At 45.8% G+C, this 21,885-nt stretch overlaps 1 protein-coding gene across 1 annotated transcript in view; it reads left to right on the forward strand.

Annotated features, from left to right (window-relative positions):
• Positions 1-20,253, forward strand: part of LOC136577644 (protein ELFN1-like) — a 66,382-nt gene extending 46,129 nt beyond the window's left edge. The window contains exon 2 of the mRNA XM_066577554.1: positions 17,207-20,253. Within this exon, the coding sequence (XP_066433651.1) occupies positions 17,602-19,152 (1,551 nt within the window). The 5' untranslated portion in view covers positions 17,207-17,601 and the 3' untranslated portion in view covers positions 19,153-20,253. The remainder of the gene's footprint in view (positions 1-17,206) is intronic.
• The last annotated feature ends 1,632 nt before the right edge of the window (positions 20,254-21,885 follow it).

A 21,885-nucleotide genomic window follows, 5' to 3' on the forward strand; every position in this document is an offset into this window, starting at 1 on the left:
TGAAGGAAACCAAAGAAACTGTGAACATCAGTTTGAAGAGAACCTCAAAGCATTACTTCTGAATGTAGCTATAGACTCCACATTTTTTCCTCTCTGATTTAGCCGGTAACACAAAGCAGTTCCTAAGCCGCTTCACTCGTGGACTGCAGGAGTACCGTGTGCCATGATCCCTCTGTCTAGCGGTGATTGACATAGAGTTGGGCAAGTAGGTAAGATGGAGTCACTCAGCGAGGCTATACTGGGTGCTACATATATTGTTGTCCTGAACCATCTCAGTTTCTTCTCTAGTGTAATTTTTCTGAACCATGTGACCATTTAAAGAGACCCTAGAGCGTAACATTATTCAGAAAGATATTATTCATAGCATGTTTGGAATCTCGATTCCTGCCCTCCTCTCAGTACATGACAGTTGATGAATGTACACCGAGCCATTTCGGGTAAATGTAATCATTAATAAATGTTTTCTGTGCCATCTTAGAGCTGTCTGCTTGAATTATTGCCCTTCACAGGTATAGACTAAAAGAATATAGTTTATTAGAAACTCTTAAAAACATATACGGGCTGACTAACAGTACTAACATACATTAACACGAAAAAGAGGAGAAGATATATTTAGCTGCAAGTTTGAATTATGCATCCAATGTCTCCAATGTAGATGATGGTCACAATAGCATGGTCAGTATAAGTGGATAACTTTAGTGCATATACAGAGTTCCTGCACTGAATGACTGGTGACAGTCGTATGTAGAGGTCGCAGAGAACTACGGCTCTGAATGACTGGTGAAGTCACAGAGAAATACGGCTCAACGCGTTTCTCCGCTCGCTTTAGAGCGGTTCATCAGGAGCCACAGATGTATATTTGACCAAAAAATCTTTAGTGGGATTAATAGCGTCAATCATTTAATTGACTAAGCTATCTTCCTCTTTTAGGATATATAATCAGTAGGATTAAATTGGCAAGAAAGTGGGTTGTCTGCGAAGATGTCGCCAACAGGTATATATATATACCAGACACCGTTAGACAAAAAGCCAGCAGGGTACGATGGTATAGTGGCTACGTTGGTAAAGAAGGAAGGAGGACTTGGATAAAGAACTTATGCACTGACAGTAGTCACAAGTCAGATGCGTGTCTAGATACGTCAGCTATAAGGATCCTGTATTTAGCGCTGTATACCTATCCTCCTACAAGTGTTGCAATGTTAGCAGCACTAATGTAGAGTTTCTAGTCATATGCACTGACATTAATAGAAAGTCAGGTGCATGTTCAGATAGGTCAGCTAAAGAGGATCCTGTATTTAAAGCTGCATACCTATCCTCCTCAAAGTGTTGCAATGTCAGCAACACTAATGTAGAAATGCTAGACTCCTATCAAAAGTTCAGACAACCAATCTAATATTCAAGCAGGCAGCCAAAAATAGGCTTCAACAAATTTTTCTGCTCAAACAATAGGTCCCCAAGATAAGGCTACCTAGTGTGCCAAACATAGAGTAAAATAACAAACAGATAAAGCCTGTGGCCCTGATGGTGAGCCACAGGTAAATGGTTAGCTAGTGCAAGATCAGCGCTGTATATACCAGGGAGAGAACCTCCCTGTGGGAGGGATTTGATGAATACACCAATGAGGGCTGCTGAGAGGAAGAGATCTGTCAATCATTCTTAATTAGGCCAAAAAAAAAAGGGAAACACACTTCTAGGTTTACAAACATGTGGCCAGGTAGAGTACTTAATCCTTATGTTGATTATCTACCATTCGTGCTCCTTGATCATGGTGCAGTACCGGCGATTGTCCGTTAGTGATACGAATATAATGCCCATAACACGGACGTAGAGTAGTGACTCTGCGCATGCGCCCGTGACGCGATGACGTCAGAGCGTCAGATCATGTGCTTACAAAGGGGCGGAGACCCGTTGTTGTATCTCTCTCTCCGTGAGAGTATTCTTCCTTTGGTAAATAGATAAGGGACACGTCATAGTTATGCTAATGTGTGGGCGGTGTTTCGCTATAGGTAAGCCGATCATTCAATTCATAAATATTACATCGGGTAATAGTGACAACTCGAGATACAAACGGGTTGTTCTTTCAAATACTTTATGCACCATAGATGTATAGCTGATATAGGATATATATAGATTGATTAAAAGGAAGATTTTTGCCTAGCACATTAATAGTTGCAAACTCTTTTTTTTTTTTTTTCTTTTTTCTTTCCTTCTTTCCCCTTCCCTTTTGCCTAGCACATTAGTAGTTATAAGCTCTATTCCGACCTAGTGTGAAAATAATAGCATCTGAGAGTGATGCCATAAAGGTACTGATAGAGCAGTCAGGCGTTGTTAAAGGGGAAGTAAATAATGTGCTGCAGAGAATGATTGTTATATCATTTATACTAAAAGGAAGACATCACGATAAGATGTCCAGTTTGCTTCATATAAGGTTAGGAGGATACAAATAGAGCAGCAGCCTCATTGAGGAGTATAGGAATATCGGTATAGTGCTTGCCATCAATCGGTATGGAAAGAGTTAATGATGTCTATATTATACATAGTTTCAGATGATGTTCCTAATAGAATTGGTAAGGATACCGTACGATCGATATTCTCAGGAGGGATAGTGCGGAACAAATAATGAGAGTTGGGAAAAGGGGCTATTTTACAAAAAGCAGTTAAAACATAAACTCTCATTCCAGCCAGCAGGGCTTAGGGTGTTCATACGATATATCCAGGCTGCCTCTTTTTGTAAGAGGCGCCTGTCAATGTCACCTCTGCGTCCGAAAGTCCTCAAGAGTTCAACTCCCTGAAATTTGAGTGAATTTGCATCACCGCCATGTAGGGACCAAACATGGTCGGCCAATGGTGTTGACTCTTTGCGATTTATATTGCCCACATGTCCCAAGATCCTACGTCGGAATTCCTGAATGGTTTTCCCCACGTAGACCTTGGGACAGGGGCACGTCGCCATGTACACTATGTTTTTGGTCCTACAGTTAATGAAACTGCGGCACTTGTATACTTTATTGTTGGAGGCACATTGGAAAGTATCACTTTTCAAAATGTATGGACAAGCCATACAGCCATGGCAGGGGAAGGTACCGTTTGGTCTAGCAGATCCTAGCCAGGTTTTTTTGGTGTCATCTTGATACAAATGGCTCTTGACCAGATGGTCTTTGAGGTTATGGCCTCTCCGATATGTAATTAGTGGCATGGGTGATATTGAATCGCCAAGATCCATATCATTCTTCAAAATATCCCAGTAGTGACTTACGATGTTTCTGACTTGTTTGGAGGCCATATCGAATGTGCCTATAATGCGTGTGTACTGGTCAGTTGGACGTTTGCGAGGTGTTAAGAGAGTAGTCCTGTTTTGTTGCATAGCATGAGAGAAGGCACTTTGAATGACGTCTTCTGGATAATTTCTATCTCTAAAACGTGTCATCAGTTTTTGGCTTTCTTCTAGGAACGTGGAATCGTTCGAGCAGTTTCGTCGGAGCCGCAAGAATTGTCCCTTAGGGATTCCGCTTTTTAAAGGGACTGGATGATAGCTCTGCCACCCCAGTAAACTATTTGTGGCGGTAATTTTGCGGTACAATGTTGAGGAGATAGTGCCGTCCTCGTTCTTCTGGATCATTAAGTCTAGGAAAGGTAGACTGGTGGTGTTAAATTCACTCGTGACATGCAGATTTAAGGAGTTCTGGTTCAAAGAGTTCACAAAATCTTGGAAAGAGGATTCAGTTCCTCTCCAAAGGACAAGAATATCATCAATAAATCTAAGCCATAGTATGATATTATTTGACCATTCCATATTGTTGTAGATGACCCTTTCCTCCCACCAGCCCAGGTACAGGTTAGCATAGGATGGGGCACATGGCGTCCCCATCGCTGTACCCCTGAGCTGGTGGAAGTACTCGGAGTCAAACAAAAAGTAGTTATGGCGTAAGGTGAACTCAAGGAATTCCAGTATGCACTCATTATGATTGATGTATTGGGAGCCCCTCTGTTCTAAAAAGAATTTTACTGCCTCAAGGCCTCCTTCGTGCGGGATAGAACTATAGAGTGCTTCTATGTCGAGTGATGCGAGGAAGGTATCTGGCTCAATTGAGATTCCATCGATAAGACGAAGAACGTCCATTGTATCCCTGACATGTGAGCGCAGGGATACGACAAAAGGGCGTAAGATGTTATCTATGTATGTACTTAGATTCTGGGTAAGGTTGTTGATGCCCGATACTATTGGTCTCCCTCTGATCGGGTCAATACCTTTGTGCACTTTTGGCAACGAGTAAAAAGTTGCCACTGTTGGATTAGTTGGATAAATAAATCGAAGTTCTTTCTCACTTATGCACCCCAGATCTCGTTGTCGTAGCAGTAGGTTCCTCAATTTGAACAAAAATGTATTAGTAGGATCGTTAGTCAAGCGACCATAGGTCGATGTGTCGCTAAGAAGTTGTCGACACATGTTGACATATTGCGATCTACTCATTACAACAATATTACCGCCTTTATCGGCGGGTTTCACAATAATTTGTTGATTAGATTCGAGGTTCTTTAGTGCTACGAGTTCACCTTTTGTTAAATTAGGATGTACGTTCTTTGGAGTACGAAGTGCCTTCAGATCTTTTTTAACCAACTTCTCAAAAATGTCAATTTCCGGACTTTTCAAAGCTGGAGGATTTGATTTATTGGAGGGTTTAAGGGTCGTGAAGGGGCCAGTACCCTGGTCTCTCTGGTTTTCAGCTTCTAGATCTAATAGGACTTGTAGTCCCAATTGGTCAGAGGGCTCTAGGCCCATTTCATTTAGCTGTTCTCTGTTTTTGATGCTGAAATACTTTTTCCAGCGGAGTTTGCGTGTGAAGAGGGAGATGTCCTTCGTCCACATGAACGGATCATGCTTGAATTATTGCAGGCAAATGGATCGCCGGCGCTCAGTTTAACATTTGGTGCCTTTTAGCGATAAAAAAAATATATAAATCGCCCCTCATTGTGTACGCCTGATTAAACATTTATCATTTGTAATTCATCATTTTAATTTCTCTCTTACTTTGCTTGGGTGACTCTTCCATTTTGTTTCAAATGGCAAAACAATGAACGGATCGGAGAAAGGACCTGTTTTTAACTCCCCACCTGCTGCATATGAATTTTCGATTTTGAGCCAATTAAGAAGCCAAATCATTTTCTCACTGGTATCCGTAGGCAATGAAAACAACTTTTTATAGGTGTCGGGTGCTCTTTTTTAAAAAAAAATAAGACATATATAAGGCTACTATTACAGGAGTGTAGTGGCTGCCACTAGTGCTCGCATTTTGCCGGTGATAGTGCACCCTAATAATTAGCGCAGTTACAGGAGCGTTAATGGCAAAAAATGTTCAAGACCGCGCTCCAAAGATGAATAAGTATAGTAAAGCGAGATTATAAAAAAGTGAGAAATGAACTCAACCGACAGGCTTCCACACCGCTGGTCCAAATCTAGGGTCACTATACAAGGTATAGCCAGCTGGACATTGGAGTAACTTCAGGAGACTTTTATTCCATAAAACAAATGGGCATACACAGACAAGGAAAGGATACTGGTAAAAACGTCACAAGTCATACTTCACATGCAACGCATTTCGGGGGATCAGAAATTGCCTTCTTTTTCAAGCAAATATCCTTACTGCAGGTTGTTCACGATAAAGAGATATAAATATATTAAAGGACAAGAGGTGCTGTGACCGTAGCGGCGCTTGTATAATAGCATCCTAATAGACCTTTTACACAGGCTGGAACGTCACTGCAGGACGCACTGCAACACACAGCTGAAGCTGAAGCTGCGAAAACCTGCATCAAAATCTGCATGTGCCTGTGTGGAATCTGATTTAGAATTGCAGGCAGAATTAAGCTATTTTCAATTCCGCATCAAAATCCACACAAAAACGTGCAGCGTTTTTTTTTTTGTTTTACAGCGGTAATTATACAGCATACGACAATACCAAAATTATATATTTTTCTTCGGGTTTTCCACTTTGTGAGAGCATGTTTTTTGCATGACAATTTGTAGTTTATAGTGGTAGCATTTTGGGGTACATGTGGTTGTTTTGATTACTTTTACTGGAATTTTTTTTAAAGTCAAAATAAAAAAAAATGGCTCAATTTTTTAGCTTTTTTTTACATTCTTTGCTATTTAGGATAGAAAGTAGGTTCAGAGAATCATAGAATGGTAGGGTTGAAAGGGACCTCCATGGTCATCGGGTCCAACCCCCTGCTCAGTGCAGGATTCACTAAATCATCCCAGACAGATATTTGTCCAGCCTTTGTTTGAACACTTCCATTGCAGGAGATCTCACCACCCCCCGTGGTAACCTGTTTAGAGATGAGCGAACGTACTCGTCCGAGCTTGATGCTCGTTCGAGTATTAGCGTGTTCGAGATGCTCGTTACTCGAGACGAGCACCACGCAATGTTCGAGTTACTTTCACTTTCTTCCCTGAGAAATGTGCGCGCTTTTCTGGCCAATAGAAAGACAGGGAAGGCATTACAGCTTCCTCCTGTGATGTTCCAGCCCTATACCACCCCCCTGCAGTGAGTGGCTGGGGAGATCAGATGACACCCGAGTATTAAAATCTGCCCCGCCCACGGCTCGCCACAGATGCATTCTGACAGAGATCAGGGAAAGTGCTGTCTTGCTGTAGCTGCTATAGGGACAGTGTTAGGTGTTATTTTAGTCTTCAAGAACCCCAACGGTCCTTCTTAGGGCCACATCTGACCGTGTGCAGTACTGTTGAGGCTGCTGGGAGCAGTGTTGCACAATTTTTTTTTTTTTGTATATCGGGCGTGCAGACCATAGCGTCCTCAGTCTGCAGTCATTTTACAGAGTATAGGGGCAGTACTGGTGAGGCAGGGACAGTGGGAAAGGTGAAAGAGATATACTGGCTATATAGGCAGTGTGGTTGTTCCCAAAAAGTTCAAAAAGATACAATATTTGGCCTGCCTGTCACTGCCTTCAGTTTACTGCGTCTCTGCTGGGGGTAGTAGTTGGTGAATTAATACCCAGCCTGGCGCATAATTGTTTCCTGCCTCTGCAGTGCGTTATGTATGCGAAGTCAGCCTCCAACAGGGAAATCGAAATACAGTGTATATCACAGGCAGTGTGGTTGTTCCCAAAAAGTTCAAAAATATACAATATTTGGCCTGCCTGTCACTGCCTTCAGTTTACTGCCTCTCTGCTGGGGGTAGTAGTTGGTGAATTAATGCCCAGCCTTGCGCATAATTGTTTCCTGCCTCTGCAGTGCGTTACGTACGCGAAGTCAGCCTCCAAAAGGGAAATCGAAATACAGTGTATATCACAGGCAGTGTGGTTGTTCCCAAAAAGTTCAAAAAGATACAATATTTGGCCTGCCTGTCACTGCCTTCAGTTTACTGCGTCTCTGCTGGGGGTAGTAGTTGGTGAATTAATACCCAGCCTGGCGCATAATTGTTTCCTGCCTCTGCAGTGCGTTATGTATGCGAAGTCAGCCTCCAACAGGGAAATCGAAATACAGTGTATATCACAGGCAGTGTGGTTGTTCCCAAAAAGTTCAAAAATATACAATATTTGGCCTGCCTGTCACTGCCTTCAGTTTACTGCCTCTCTGCTGGGGGTAGTAGTTGGTGAATTAATGCCCAGCCTTGCGCATAATTGTTTCCTGCCTCTGCAGTGCGTTACGTACGCGAAGTCAGCCTCCAAAAGGGAAATCGAAATACAGTGTATATCACAGGCAGTGTGGTTGTTCCCAAAAAGTTCAAAAATATACAATATTTGGCCTGCCTGTCACTGCCTTCAGTTTACTGCGTCTCTGCTGGGGGTAGTAGTTGGTGAATTAATACCCAGCCTGGCGCATAATTGTTTCCTGCCTCTGCAGTGCGTTATGTATGCGAAGTCAGCCTCCAACAGGGAAATCGAAATACAGTGTATATCACAGGCAGTGTGGTTGTTCCCAAAAAGTTCAAAAATATACAATATTTGGCCTGCCTGTCACTGCCTTCAGTTTACTGCCTCTCTGCTGGGGGTAGTAGTTGGTGAATTAATGCCCAGCCTTGCGCATAATTGTTTCCTGCCTCTGCAGTGCGTTACGTACGCGAAGTCAGCCTCCAAAAGGGAAATCGAAATACAGTGTATATCACAGGCAGTGTGGTTGTTCCCAAAAAGTTCAAAAATATACAATATTTGGCCTGCCTGTCACTGCCTTCAGTTTACTGCGTCTCTGCTGGGGGTAGTAGTTGGTGAATTAATACCCAGCCTTGCGCATAATTGTTTCCTGCCTCTGCAGTGCTTTATGTACGCGAAGTCAGCCTCCAACAGGGAAATCGAAATACAGTGTATATCACAGGCAGTGTGGTTGTTCCCAAAAAGTTCAAAAATATACAATATTTGGCCTGCCTGTCACTGCCTTCAGTTTACTGCGTCTCAGCTGGGGGTAGTACTTGGTGAATTAATACCCAGCCTTGCGCATAATTGTTTCCTGCCTCTGCTGTGCGTTACGTACGCAAAGTCAGCCTCCAACCACAGGCCAATAAGCGGCACATTTAATTACAGCATTCTATTTCTGCACTACTGGTAATACACCATGCTGAGGGGTAGGGGTAGGCCTAGAGGACGTGGACGCGGGCGAGGACACGGAGGCCCAAGTCAGGGTGTGGGCACAGGCCGAGCTCCTGATCCAGGTGTATCGCAGCCGACTGCTGCGGGATTAGGAGAGAGGCACGTTTCTGGCGTCCCCACATTCACCTCACAATTAATGGGTCCACGCGGTAGACCTTTATTAGAAAATGAGCAGTATGAGCAGGTCCTGTCATGGATGGCAGAAAGTGCATCCAGCAATCTATCGACCACACAGTCTTCTACGCCGTCCACAGCTGCAACTCTGAATCCTCTGGCTGCTGCTCCTCCTTCCTCCCAGCCTCCTCACTCCATTACAATGACACATTCTGAGGAGCAGGCAGACTCCCAGGAACTGTTCTCGGGCCCCTGCCGAGATTGGGCAGCAATGGTTCCTCACCCACCGGAGGAGTTTGTCGTGACCGATGCCCAACCTTTGGAAAGTTCTCGGGGTCCGGGGGATGAGGCTGGGGACTTCCGGCAACTGTCTCAAGAGCTTACAGTGGGTGAGGAGGACGATGACGATGAGACACAGTTGTCTATCAGTGAGGTAGTAGTAAGGGCAGTAAGTCCGAGGGAGGAGCGCACAGAGGATTCGGAGGAAGAGCAGCTGGACGATGAGGTGACTTACCCCACCTGGTTTGCTAAGCCTACTGAGGACAGGTCTTCAGAGGGGGAGGCAAGTGCAGCAGCAGGGCAGGTTGGAAGAGGCAGTGCGGTGGCCAGGGGTAGAGGCAGGGCCAGACCGAATAATCCACCGACTGTTTCCAAAAGCGCCCTCTCGCGCCATGCCACCCTGCAGAGGCCAATGTGCTCATAGGTGTGGCAGTTTTTCACTGTGCAGACGACCGACGAACTGTGGTGTGCAAGGTTTGTCGCGCCAAGATCAGCCGGGGAGCCACCACCACCAGCATGCGCAGGCATATGATGGCCAAGCACCCCACAAGGTGGGACGAAGGCCGCTCACCGCCTCCGGTTTGCACCACTGCCTCTCCCCCTGTGCTCCAACCTGCCACTGAGATCTAACCCCCCTCTCAGGACACAGGCATGACCGTCTCCCGGCCTGCACCCACACCCTCATCTCCGCTGTCCTCAGCCCCATCCAGCAATGTCTCTTAGCACTGCGTCCAGCTGTCACTAGCGCAACTGTTTGAGCGCAAGCGCAAGTACGCCGCCACGCACCCGCACGCTCAAGCGTTAAACGTGCACATAGCCAAATTGATCAGCCTGGAGATGCTGCCATATAGGCTTGTGGAAACCGAGGCTTTCAAAAACATGATGGCGGCGGCGGCCCCACGTTACTCGGTTCCCAGTCGCCACTACTTTTCCCGATGTGCCATCCCAGCCCTGCACGACCACGTCTCCCGCAACATTGTACGCGCCCTCACCAACGCGGTTACTGCCAAGGTCCACTTAACAACGGACACCTGGACAAGCACAGGCGGGCAGGGCCACTATATCTCCCTGACGGCACATTGGGTGAATTTAGTGGAGTATGGGACCGAGTCAGAGCCTGGGACCGCTCACGTCCTGCCCACCCCCAGAATTGCGGGCCCCAGCTCGGTGGTGGTATCTGCGGCGGTGTATGCTTCCTCCACTAAACCACCCTCCTTCTCCTCCTCCTCCTCCTCCTACGCAACCTCTGTCTCGCAATCAAGATGTGTCTGCAGCAGCACGTCGACAGCAGTCGGTGTTGCGCGGCATGGCAGCACAGCGGTGGGCAAGCGTCAGCAGGCCGTTCTGAAACTACTCAGCTTAGGAGAGAAGAGGCACACGGCCCACGAACTGTTGCAGGGTCTGACAGAGCAGACCGACCGCTGGATTTCGCCGCTGAGCCTCCAACCGGGCATGGTCGTGTGTGACAACGGCCGTAACCTAGTGGCGGCTCTGCAGCTCAGCAGCCTCACGCCTCAAAGCCTCACGTCTTTAATTTGGTGGTTCAGCGCTTTCTGAAAAGCTACCCACACTTGTCAGACCTGCTTGGAAAGGTGCGCCGGCTCAGGGCACATTTCCGCAAGTCCAAGACGGACGCTGCCACCCTGCGGACCCTGCAACATCGGTTTAATCTGCCAGTGCACCGACTGCTGTGCGACGTGCCCGCACAGTGGAACTCTACGCTGCACATGTTGGCCAGGCTCTATGAGCAGCGTAGAGCTATAGTGGAATACCAACTCCAACATGGGCGGCGTAGTGGGGGTCAGCCTCCTCAATTCTTTACAGAAGAGTGGGCCTGGTTGGCAGACATCTGCCAGGTCCTTGGAAACTTTGAGGAGTCTACCCAGATGGTGAGCGGGGATGCTGCAATCATTAGCGTCACCATTCCTCTGCTATGCCTCTTGAGAAGTTCCCTGCAAAGCATAAAGGCAGACACTTTGCGCTCGGAAACGGAGCGGGGAAGACAGTATGTCGCTGGATAGTCAGAGCAACCTCATGTCTATATCTCAGCGCGTTGAGGAGGAGGGGGAGGAGCATGAGGAGGAGGGGGAAGAGACAGCTTGGCCCACTGCTGAGGGGACAGATGCTGCTTGCCTGTCATCCTTTCAGCGTGTATGGCCAGAGGAGGAGGAGGAGGAGGATCCTGAAAGTGATCTTCCGAGTGAGGACAGCCATGTGTTGCGTACAGGTACCCTGGCACACATGGCTGACTTCATGTTAGGATGCCTTTCTCGTGACCCTCGCGTTACACGCATTCTGGCCACTACGGATTACTGGGTGTACACACTGCTCGATCCACGGTATAAGGAGAGCCTTTGCACTCTCATTCCCGAAGAGGAAAGGGGTTCGAGAATGATGCTATATCACAGGGCGCTGGTGGACAAACTGATGGTAAACTTCCCATCAGACAGCGCTAGTGGCAGAAGGCGCAGTTCCGAGGGCCAGGTAGCAGGGGAGGCGCAGAGATCAGGCAGCATGTACAGCGCAGGCAGGGGAACATTCTCCAAGGCCTTTGCCAGCTTTATGGCTCCCCAGCAAGACTGTGTCACCGGTCCCCAGTCAAGGCTGAGTTGGCGGGAGCACTGTAAAAGGATGGTGAGGGAGTACGTAGCCGATTGCAGCACCGTCCTCGGTGACGCCTCTGCCCCCTACAACTACTGGGTGTTGAAGCTGGACACGTGGCCTGAACTCGCACTGTATGCCCTGGAGGTGCTTGCTTGTCCTGCGGCTAGCGTCTTGTCAGAGAGTGTGTTTAGTGTGGCTGGGGGAATCATCACGGATAAGCGTACCCACCTGTCAACCGACAGTGCCGACAGGCTTACACTCATCAAGATGAACAAAGCCTGGATTTCCCCAGACTTCTCTTCTCCACCAGTGGACAGCAGCAATACCTAAGCAATACGTAGGCTGCACCCGCGGATGGAAGCATCGTTCTCTCTCACCATCCAAAACGGGGACATTTCTGCTTCATCAATCTGTGTATAATATTCCTCCTCCTCCTCCTGCTCCTCCTCCTGAAACCTCACGTAATCACGCCGAACGGGCAATTTTTCTTAGGGCCACAAGGCTCACTCATATAACTTTTCTAAACAATTTTTATACGTTTCAATGCTCTTAAAAGCGTTGAAACTTTAACTTGAACCAATTTTTCGTTCAACTGGGCTGCCTCCAGGCCTAGTTACCACTTAAGCCACATTAACCAAAGCGATTAATGGGTTTCACCTGCCATCTTGGTTGGGCATGGCCAATTTTTTCTGAGGTACATTAGTACTGTTGGTACACCAATTATTTTGGGCCCTCACCTACAGTGTAATCATAGTAATTTCTATGTTCTTCGCCTGCACTCATGGTACAGAAAGGTGTGTGGGGTTGGCCTACACTTTAGCTACATAAATGTCTATACTGCAGCTACTGAAATGTGAAAGAGACTGTTATCTCCCTAAACTGCTGCAATGGGAATGTTACTGGGGCCTGTCTTGAGTGCTACTATTACTGAAATGGAACTAAGACTGCGCTCCCCCTATACTGCTGCTAGTGATATGTTAGTGGGGCCTGTCCCTAATGCTACCGCTGAAATGTTAATAATTGTGGGCTCTGCCTATACCGCTGCTAATGGTATGTCACTGGGGTGTGGAAACAGAGGCTTCACAAAGACATGATGGCGGCGAGGCCATTTCCCACCAACGCTGTTACTGTTAAGGTGCATATAACCACGGACACGTGTAGAGGACACATAGTGCCTCCAAAACATCCCCCTCCTCCTCCAACAATGAAAACATTCTTGGCAAATACCTTTGCATTGGTCCGTCTGGTGGCAGTCCAAGAATTTCACCTTTAACGACACAACAAGAGAGCACCACCACCATCCCCCCGCCACGGCCCACTTAATCCTGGCCAAATTCCGAAAACCAACTACATAAAACCGCGCTACCAGGTCCGCAGTCACCACCACATTACCACCAACGAGGTTACTGTTAAGGTATATATTACCAGTCAGACTGGGGCATGCAGTGTGGGCCGAAACCCACCTGCATTAAGCATGACATTACTACCTCAGCTGTGTTGGGTAATGCAATGGGATATTTTCATGTACCGCCGGTGGCTTCCTGGCACCCACCCATGCTGTGGGTCCACAGAGAATTATAAATGCATCTGTTTCCACTTCTAAAGAACCCCAGTCAGACTGGGGCATGCAGTGTGGGCCGAAACCCACCTGCATTAAGCACGAAAATTCCTACCTCAGCTGTGTTGGGCAATGCAATGGGATATTTTTATGTACCGCCGGTGGGTTCCAGGGAGCCACCCATGCTGTCGGTCCACAGGGACTTGTAAATGCATCTGTTTCCACTTCTAAAGACCCCCAGTCAGACTGGGGCATGCAGTGTGGGCCGAAGCCCACCTGCATTAAGCACGACATTACTACCTCAGCTGTGTTGGGTAATGCAATGGGATATTTTTATGTACCGCCGGTGGCTTCCTGGCACCCACCCATGCTGTGGGTCCACAGAGAATTATAAATGCATCTGTTTCCACTTGTAAAGAACCCCAGTCAGACTGGTGCATGCAGTGTGGGCCGAAGCCCACCTGCATTAAGCACAACATTACTACCTCAGCTGTGTTGGGCAATGCAATGGGATATTTTTATGTACCGCCGGTGGGTTCCAGGGAGCCACCCATGCTGTCGGTCCACAGGGACTTCACAATAGGGAGTTGTACCTGCCTGTGTCTATGAATTAAAAACCGCGGTCTGACTGGGGCATGCAGACACCTTGACAGAATGAATAGTGTGTGGCACATAGGTTCCCCATTGCTATGCCCACGTGTGCAGCTCCTGATGGCGGTGGCACAGGATTATATTTCTCATTGCTTCTTTACAGCATTGTGGGCTATCGCCCCGCCCATTTTAAAGAGGGTCGCTGCCTAGCCGTGCCAACCCCCTGCAGTGTGTGCCTGCGGTTCCTCGTCATGGCAGACGCACTTATAAATAGACATGAGGGTGGTGTGGCATGAAGGCAGCTGAAGGCTGCGCAGGGACACTTTTGTGTGCGCTGTGGACACTGGGTCGTGCGGGGGGGTTGGGCAGCATGTAACCCAGGAGAAGTGGCAGCGGAGTGTCATGCAGGTAGTGATTGTGCTTTGTTGGAGGTAGTGTGGTGCTTAGCTAAGGTATGCATTGCTAATGAGGGCTTTTCAGAAGTAAAAGTTGTTGGGAGGGGGGGGGCCCACTCTTGCCGGTATTGTGGCTTAATAGTGAGACCTGTGAACTTGAGATGCAGCCCAACATGTAGCCCCTCGCCTGCCCTATCCGTTCCTGTGTCGTTCCCATCACTTTCTTGAATTGCCCAGATTTTCACAAATGAAAACCTTAGCGAGCATCGGCGAAATACAAAAATGCTCTGGTCGCCCATTGACTTCAATGGGGTTCGTTACTCAAAATGAACCCTTGAGCATCGCGATAATTTCGTCCCGAGTAACGAGCACCCGAGCATTTTGGTGCTCGCTCATCTCTATTAAATAGTCATTTCATAGAGGAGTTTCCAGGACTGTGACCCAACTGTTTCCCAACTCCAGTCCTCAGGGACCCCCAACAGGTCATGTTTCCAGGATATCCTATGGTAAGAACACCTGTGGCAATGTCTGAGGCACCGACAATAATTACATCACCTGTGCAACACTGAGGAAATCCTGAAAACATAACCTGTTGGGGGTCCCTGAGGACTGGAGTTGGGAAACACTGGTTTAGGGCTCTTTCACACGGGCGTCAGCGTTTTTATGTTCGCCCACAATCTAACGTTAGTGAGCCCGTTCAGACGTCCCAAGTCCGCCATATATACGCCAAGTCCGCCATATATACGCCAAGCCCGCCATATATACGCCAAGCCCGAAATGCTGTCGGGCAGGGGGATACGGTTTAGCTCTGCTATACTGTCTCCCCCTTCCCTCTCCCTTGCCGGCACTAGCTTAGCAACTAGCCTCACCCCCGTCTCTCCCCCTCCCAATGCAAACAGCTGACAAGGGGCGGAGGCACGCTGCTAAACTCCCTCCCACCGCCCTTTTTCGGCAGCTATCATTGGCTCCCATAGGAGTCTATGCAGCAGCCGACGTATTCCAAGCAGAAAGATAGTTCCAGGACTATCTTTGCTGCCCAGCGTAAAAGCGCCCAATGCTATATTGTCCGGCTGGGCGCTTTTACGCCGCGGGAATGCGCCCATCTGAACTGATGCATTGGAATCCAATGCATCAGATGTTAGAGTATATCGGCTGGCTGTGAAAACAGCGGCCGATATACACTCGTGTGTAAAGCCTTAGGCTAATGTATTTGAATGAGTATGCAATACCAGACACAACCAATGAACAAGAGTGGTGCTGTTTTTGGAAAATAAAATGAAGATTTGTTTTTTAATCCTGGACAACTTGTTATGCTACATAGGCCAGATTCACATGAGCATATGTGCATTATCGCGCTGTGTTTTTATGGAACAAGCGGTGCTTTCTTTTTGAGCGCACAGCAGTGTATTTTACTGTACTTTCTGCACATGCACAGAAATGGGCACCAATCCTCCCAGCCAAAATTACTCTAATGAGTTCAAGTTGTGTTCCTTATTCTGCACAATTCCACAGTATTTTTCACATCTGCTAGCGTATTGCGGCACATTTGCGCATCCCCAGTGACTTCTATGCGCAAATACAGTCATGTGAAGCCAGCCTAAATCTGAATATACAATTTCAGATTTCCTGTATCGTTCCTGCCATCCATCATCGAAACAGAATTGGATTTGCTGGAGTATGCTTTCCGTTTTCTTTTTGCATTTGTCATTTCCCCAGCTAATTGGCACAATAATAGCATTGCTTTATTACTTTTAGACAATTCCATAATTTATTCTCAAACGTAGTTTTACAACAAAATATCACAAATGCAGCGCCTCATTCATAGTATATCCAAGGATGGACGGAATATATGTGCAAACCTGTGAGGCTAATACGGCCCACCACGATATCTACTAGATTATATCTTAACGTTGTCTTCATAATCTGAGCTTTTCTCGTTTTCTTCAGTCCAGCGCTGTTTCTGTAGCTCTCAATGATGTGAATGAGAGTCACGGAAACAGTGTAGCAAGCTGTACTATGCCAAGATGGGAATACCCCTTTACGGGCCTTTTGCATGGAGTGATTATTGGCTGAGTGATCTATAACTGCCCAGTGTAAATAGGAGAAGCAGTCCAATGACAAACAATAATTCATTTGTTTGTGAACCAATCCCATTTATTAGGTAGACATAAAAATTATCGGTTTTTTGCTAGCACAACCCCTAATGTAAGCAAGGAATGTACAGCTGATCAAAGTGGACATCAATAGGTCATTCCTTACCCAACAATTGCCTGGTGTAAAAGGTCTTTAAATGTGAGCGATCGACATGCTATGTCATCAGTCAGGGGTCGTTACGGTCAATTAAAATATTTATTCAGGCATAACATTTTTGGGCAAAGGTAATGACCAAGATAACATATTCCCTTCACCTGGTCCCCCACTGCTCTGTTCCCAACAGCGTCTGGTCCCCCTCTTCGTGTAATAGTCCAGATGATGTTCTTACAATGGGAAATGTGATCGCTGCAGTCAGTCTCTGATCAAAATAAGCTGATGATTGGCTGCAGAGGTCACATGTCCCTGGTGTTAGTGATGTCATCGCTGCAGCATCATCAGAACAGGAGTTGCATGGGATTGGACAAGAAGAGTATGTCTTCTTTAGGGTATGTCCACATAGGGTGGATTGGCCATGGAGTGTCCACAGTGGATGTTCTACAGTAGATCCGCAGTGCAAAATCTATGTCAAATTCCACAACATTTGGAGCAAATTTTGATGCGGAATTTGGTGTGAAATTCTGGAGGCCCTCATATATATGATAGTCAGACAGTCCTGGTTATATCAGCAGGTTCAGTCAACTTTTCCCTAGTGTGTATGGGGGCCTTTCTGTTCAATGAATTTAGTGGGCACCATGCAATGCTTCATTTCCCCTGCGGGCACTGCAGGGAAATAGAATAACTTATCAGTGGTGGCCCCAGCATGACTACGCGCTGTGATCAGGTTCTTCTATGAGAACCCTCTAACAAAAATGTTTTTCTGAATGTGACAAAATATTTTTGTATTAATATGTGTTTTTTTTGTTTACAGGGAGACTCATGAATTCTACAAAAACATCAACTCCTCAAAAGACCCCAGACAAGAAGTTGGTGAAATGTGATGCAGAATCAGGATGGGATTGAACTGCAGACAATAAATGTGTTATCTTTGGAGACCAGCTTGACCAGCGAATGTGTCTTTATCGTCAGTGACTCCAAATTTAGCACTCAATATGCACAAGGAATTTTCTTCCAACGTTCTTGCAGAATAGACTGTGCAACTACTCGTCGGTGGTCTTCCTCTGGCAAAGACTTGGGATCTGCACTCAATGCTGTACTGATGAGGAGAAAAGTGAAAAAAGGTGGCTCGTCCTTCACATTATAAGTTACTGTATTCTCAAATACTAGAGTGTACCAAGGAGTCCCCACGCTGGGGCATCATTTACCATGGCTAGGCACAGAGGATTTGTAATGCCAGCTCTCTGCTTATGGATGTTTGTTCTGTTTGCACTTTTATACACCGGTAAAGTACAGGCAGACTGCTGGCTGATCGAAGGTGACCAGGGTTTTGTTTGGCTTGCAATCTGCAGTCAGAACCTGCCACCTTATGTGTCTATACCAACGGAGATTGATAGCACCGTAAGGGACCTGAGGCTCAATGAGAATAGAATAATGAGCGTTCACTACTCTTCACTTTGCCGATTCGTCAACTTAACGTACCTCAACCTCACTAAGAACGAGGTGTCATATATAGAAGATGGAGCTTTTGCTGGTCAGTCCAATTTGCAGATGCTCCAGCTTGGTCACAACAGATTACGAAGTCTGACTGAGGGAATTCTTAGGGGACTGGGAATGTTGGAGTTTCTCTACCTCCAGGCAAACCTAATTGAAACTGTGACTCCTAATGCCTTTTGGGACTGCCCAAACATTATAAACATTGACTTATCTATGAACCGAATCCAGAGGCTGGACAGTAATACTTTTGTGGGCCTCAGTAAGCTGACTGTTTGTGAGTTGTACAGTAATCCTTTCTATTGCTCATGTGAGCTTCTGGGCTTCCTAAAGTGGTTGGATATATTCACCAACATGACTCGTACTTTTGACCGCATGCAGTGCGATTCTCCACCTGACTATACAGGTTATTTCTTGGTGGGTCAGGGTCGATCCAGTTATCATAATGCACTTGGCATGCTGTCATCTCTCTGCACAGATGGGTCTTATACAATGATGCCATATTTGATGTCTCCGAAGTACCAAGCCACCACTGGTCCACCTGAAAGCCCTTGTTCTGATGAAGACTGTTTCTCCGGTGATGGGACTACACCCCTTATTATTGTCTATACTCCTCCTGCCAATTCCAAAGTCAGCCTAAGTGTGAACCTAAACACAGAAACCCATTCAGATGCAGTTCTAGTGGCCGAAATACCATACCCTTACAGCAATATGTACATCTTGGTCCAGTACAATAATAGCTTCATTACTGACATTCGAAACCTGAAGGCAGAGAAAGAATCCATAAAATTGGACGGGTTGAAACCCAACACAAATTACACTTACTGTGTCGCCTCTATTCGTAATTCTCTCAGGTTCAACCACACCTGCATAGCCTTTTACACTCGCAGCCATACCAAACAAGAACATGTGCCTACCCCATCCACCGCCACTCACTATATTATGACTATTATGACTATTCTTGGCTGCCTGTTTGGTATGGTAATAATATTGGGTATCATATACTACTGCCTGCGCAAAAAGCGCCAAAAAGAGGAAAAGCACAACAAAGCAGGTGGTAGTATGAAGAAAAGAATCATTGAACTTAAATATGATCCTGAAATGGAGACACATAGTATAAGTCAGCTGTCTCAAGGACAGATGATGGGTCCAGAATCAATGTCCCGCATCCTCTATTTGCCGTCAGTGGGGGAAGTGGAACAGTACAAACTGATAGAAACCAGTGAAACCCCTAAAGCCACGAAGGGGAATTACATGGAGGTGTGAACTGGTGAGCAATCTGAGAGAAGAGACTGTGAACTGTCCATGCCACCGGACACTCAGAGTTCAGTGGCAGAGATATCCACCATTCCTAAGGAGGTAGACAAGGTTAACCAGATTATAAATAATTGTATAGATGCCTTGAAGTCAGAGACAACATCATTCCAAGGAGTAAAGTCGGGAGCTGTCTTTACAGCAGAGCCTCAGTTGGTCTTGATATCTGAACAGATTCCCAGCAAACATGGTTTTCTTTCTCCAGTATATAAGGAAAGCTAAACCCATCCCTTACAGAGGCATCACAGCATGGAAGCACCTCCAAAACGCTCTAGCACATCTTCCAGTGGGTCTATCCGCAGTCCAAGGTCATTTCGTTCCAAAGGGTCTGCACATAAATCAGAAGCAAAGTATATAGAGAAGACTTCTCCAACTGCTGATACCATCCTCACTGTGACCCCCGCTGCTGCAATCTTAAGAGCGGAAGCTGAAAAAATCCGTCAGTATACGGAGCACCGGCATTCCTATCCGGGCTCACATCAAGCTGAGCAACAGCAGCAGCCGCAACAGCAGCCTATGTCTCAGCATGAAAACATAGTAGGTCGCAAAACCTCCATACTGGAACCTTTAACTCGACCGCGTCCAAGGGAACTGGCTTATTCCCAACTTTCACCTCACTACCACAATTTGAGCGACACCTCCAGTCCAGAGTACACGTGCAAACCCTCCCACAGCATCTGGGAACGTTTCAAACTGCACCGCAAACGCCACAAAGAGGAAGAGTATATGGCAGCCAGTCATGCCCTGCGCAAAAAGGTCCAGTTTGCCAAAGATGAGGATCTCCATGACATCCTGGACTACTGGAAGGGCGTCTCTGCCCAGCACAAGTCCTGAGTCCTCACCTCTTCCCTTTGCCTTCAGCTACTCGTGACTTAACTCTTTCTTTCGTAAACCTTAACCCTGTCCTAAAAAGAGTGCTCAGCAGAGCATTGTGGGTACATGGTACACAGATTCTGTAGGTCCCTTTAGCGGTAAAGAGGTTAACAGGACCAAACTCCAACTAGCAGCAGCTACTTTTTATTCAAAACTGTCTTTACGAATGGAAAAAAAAACAAACAAAAAAAACTATTATATATAATCTAACGGAAAAAAACAATACAATGGCTTAGAAACCTAAATAACGAATCAAGTCAATAAACATGAGCATATGCAGCAAATCAGGAAAAAAACAAAAAATATACGCTAAAACTGTGAAGAGGAATTTCTTTTTATAACAAAAGAAGAGAAAAAAAATCAAGCAAAAATAAGAGCCGTGTGAGATAGTAGGAGCGGTCGGAACTCTGTAACGCATTATCGCATGTTATCTCATATTCTGACTTGCGTGGTTTGACTCCTGTGAAATTTTGTTCTATCCCTTCATCACTGCAGGACAAAAATGAAACGGAAAAAAAAAAAAAAAAACAGCAACAAGAACTGGAATAAGACAGTAAAACTCCTTTCCTTAATGTTAATTTGTATTTCAACTGAGTCTTCCAGTGCCGACTTTGCCTACAAGAAGGCTCCCATTTAAACACCTACAGCTGCATTCAAAACTGTCATCACTATTACACTGTACAGATAGAAATTTCTATATTTGCAACGTTTGCTGTAAAGAGAGAGAGAGAGAAATTAAATATGAGAAATAAATCTATAGATAGATATATATACCTAGAGCTTAACCCTTTGGCAGCCGGTACAACACACAATTGCAAGGCCTTGCTCGTCTTTCCAGGACCTGCTAAAGGGTTAAAATAATACCATGTTAGTATCAGGTTTTAATCATGGGTTTTAGAAGAGGTCGTTTTCTATTATTTCACTTTATTTTGTTTAAAAAAAAAAAATTCTACGTTTGTTGCTTTTTTGGGGGTCAGTTTCTTTTTTTCTTCACTGAATGATTGTTTTTTCCGGAAGAAGTAAACTGCAATGAGAAATAGAAAAGATGACACTCTTACAAAAATCTCCAGTCTTGTGTGTCGTTTATTGACGATGATTAGATAAATATATTATTTTCATAAGAAATCACATTGGGACCATTAGCTGATGTACCATCATCATACTAAACCAGTTCCCCACTCTGGAAAGGTTCCAACAATAGAGTTTCAAGAATCCATACAACTTCATGGGTAGTGTTGAACCAACCTTCGAAAACTTTGGTTCAGCCAGATCGCCAAATTTCAGCAAAAATGTCTGTTCAGTCCAAATTATTTCAAAACAAACCAGAACTTCACCAATACCCCTAAAAATTATTGTGTAACATTAGTGGGGGTGGTCCAGTGGCTAGCACTGCTGCCTTGCTAGGCTGAGGCCCTAGCTTCAAATCTGAGCAAGGACAACATCTGCATGGAGTTTGTATAGTTTTCCTGTATTTCATAATAATCATCTTTATTGATATAGTACATACATATTACATAGAGCTTTAGATCACTTGATATTTACTATCCCATTGGTGCTCGCAATTTTTATTTACCTGTTAGTATGTTTTTGGAGTGTGGGCGCAAACTCACACAAACAGACATACAAACTCCATGCAGATGTTGCCTTTTGGCAGAATTGAACCTAACCACTGAGCCATTATCCTTCTTCTTCTTCTTTCTCTTCCTCCTCCAGAAGAGTTAAAGGAAGAAGGAGGAAGAGAAGGAAGAAGTGTGGTCATTCAATGGTAAGCACTGTTGTCTGGCAGTGCAGAGGTCCTAGGTTCAAATCTGA

The sequence above is a fragment of the Eleutherodactylus coqui genome, chromosome 8 (assembly GCF_035609145.1).
Source record: "Eleutherodactylus coqui strain aEleCoq1 chromosome 8, aEleCoq1.hap1, whole genome shotgun sequence".
Lineage (NCBI taxonomy): Eukaryota > Metazoa > Chordata > Amphibia > Anura > Eleutherodactylidae > Eleutherodactylus > Eleutherodactylus coqui.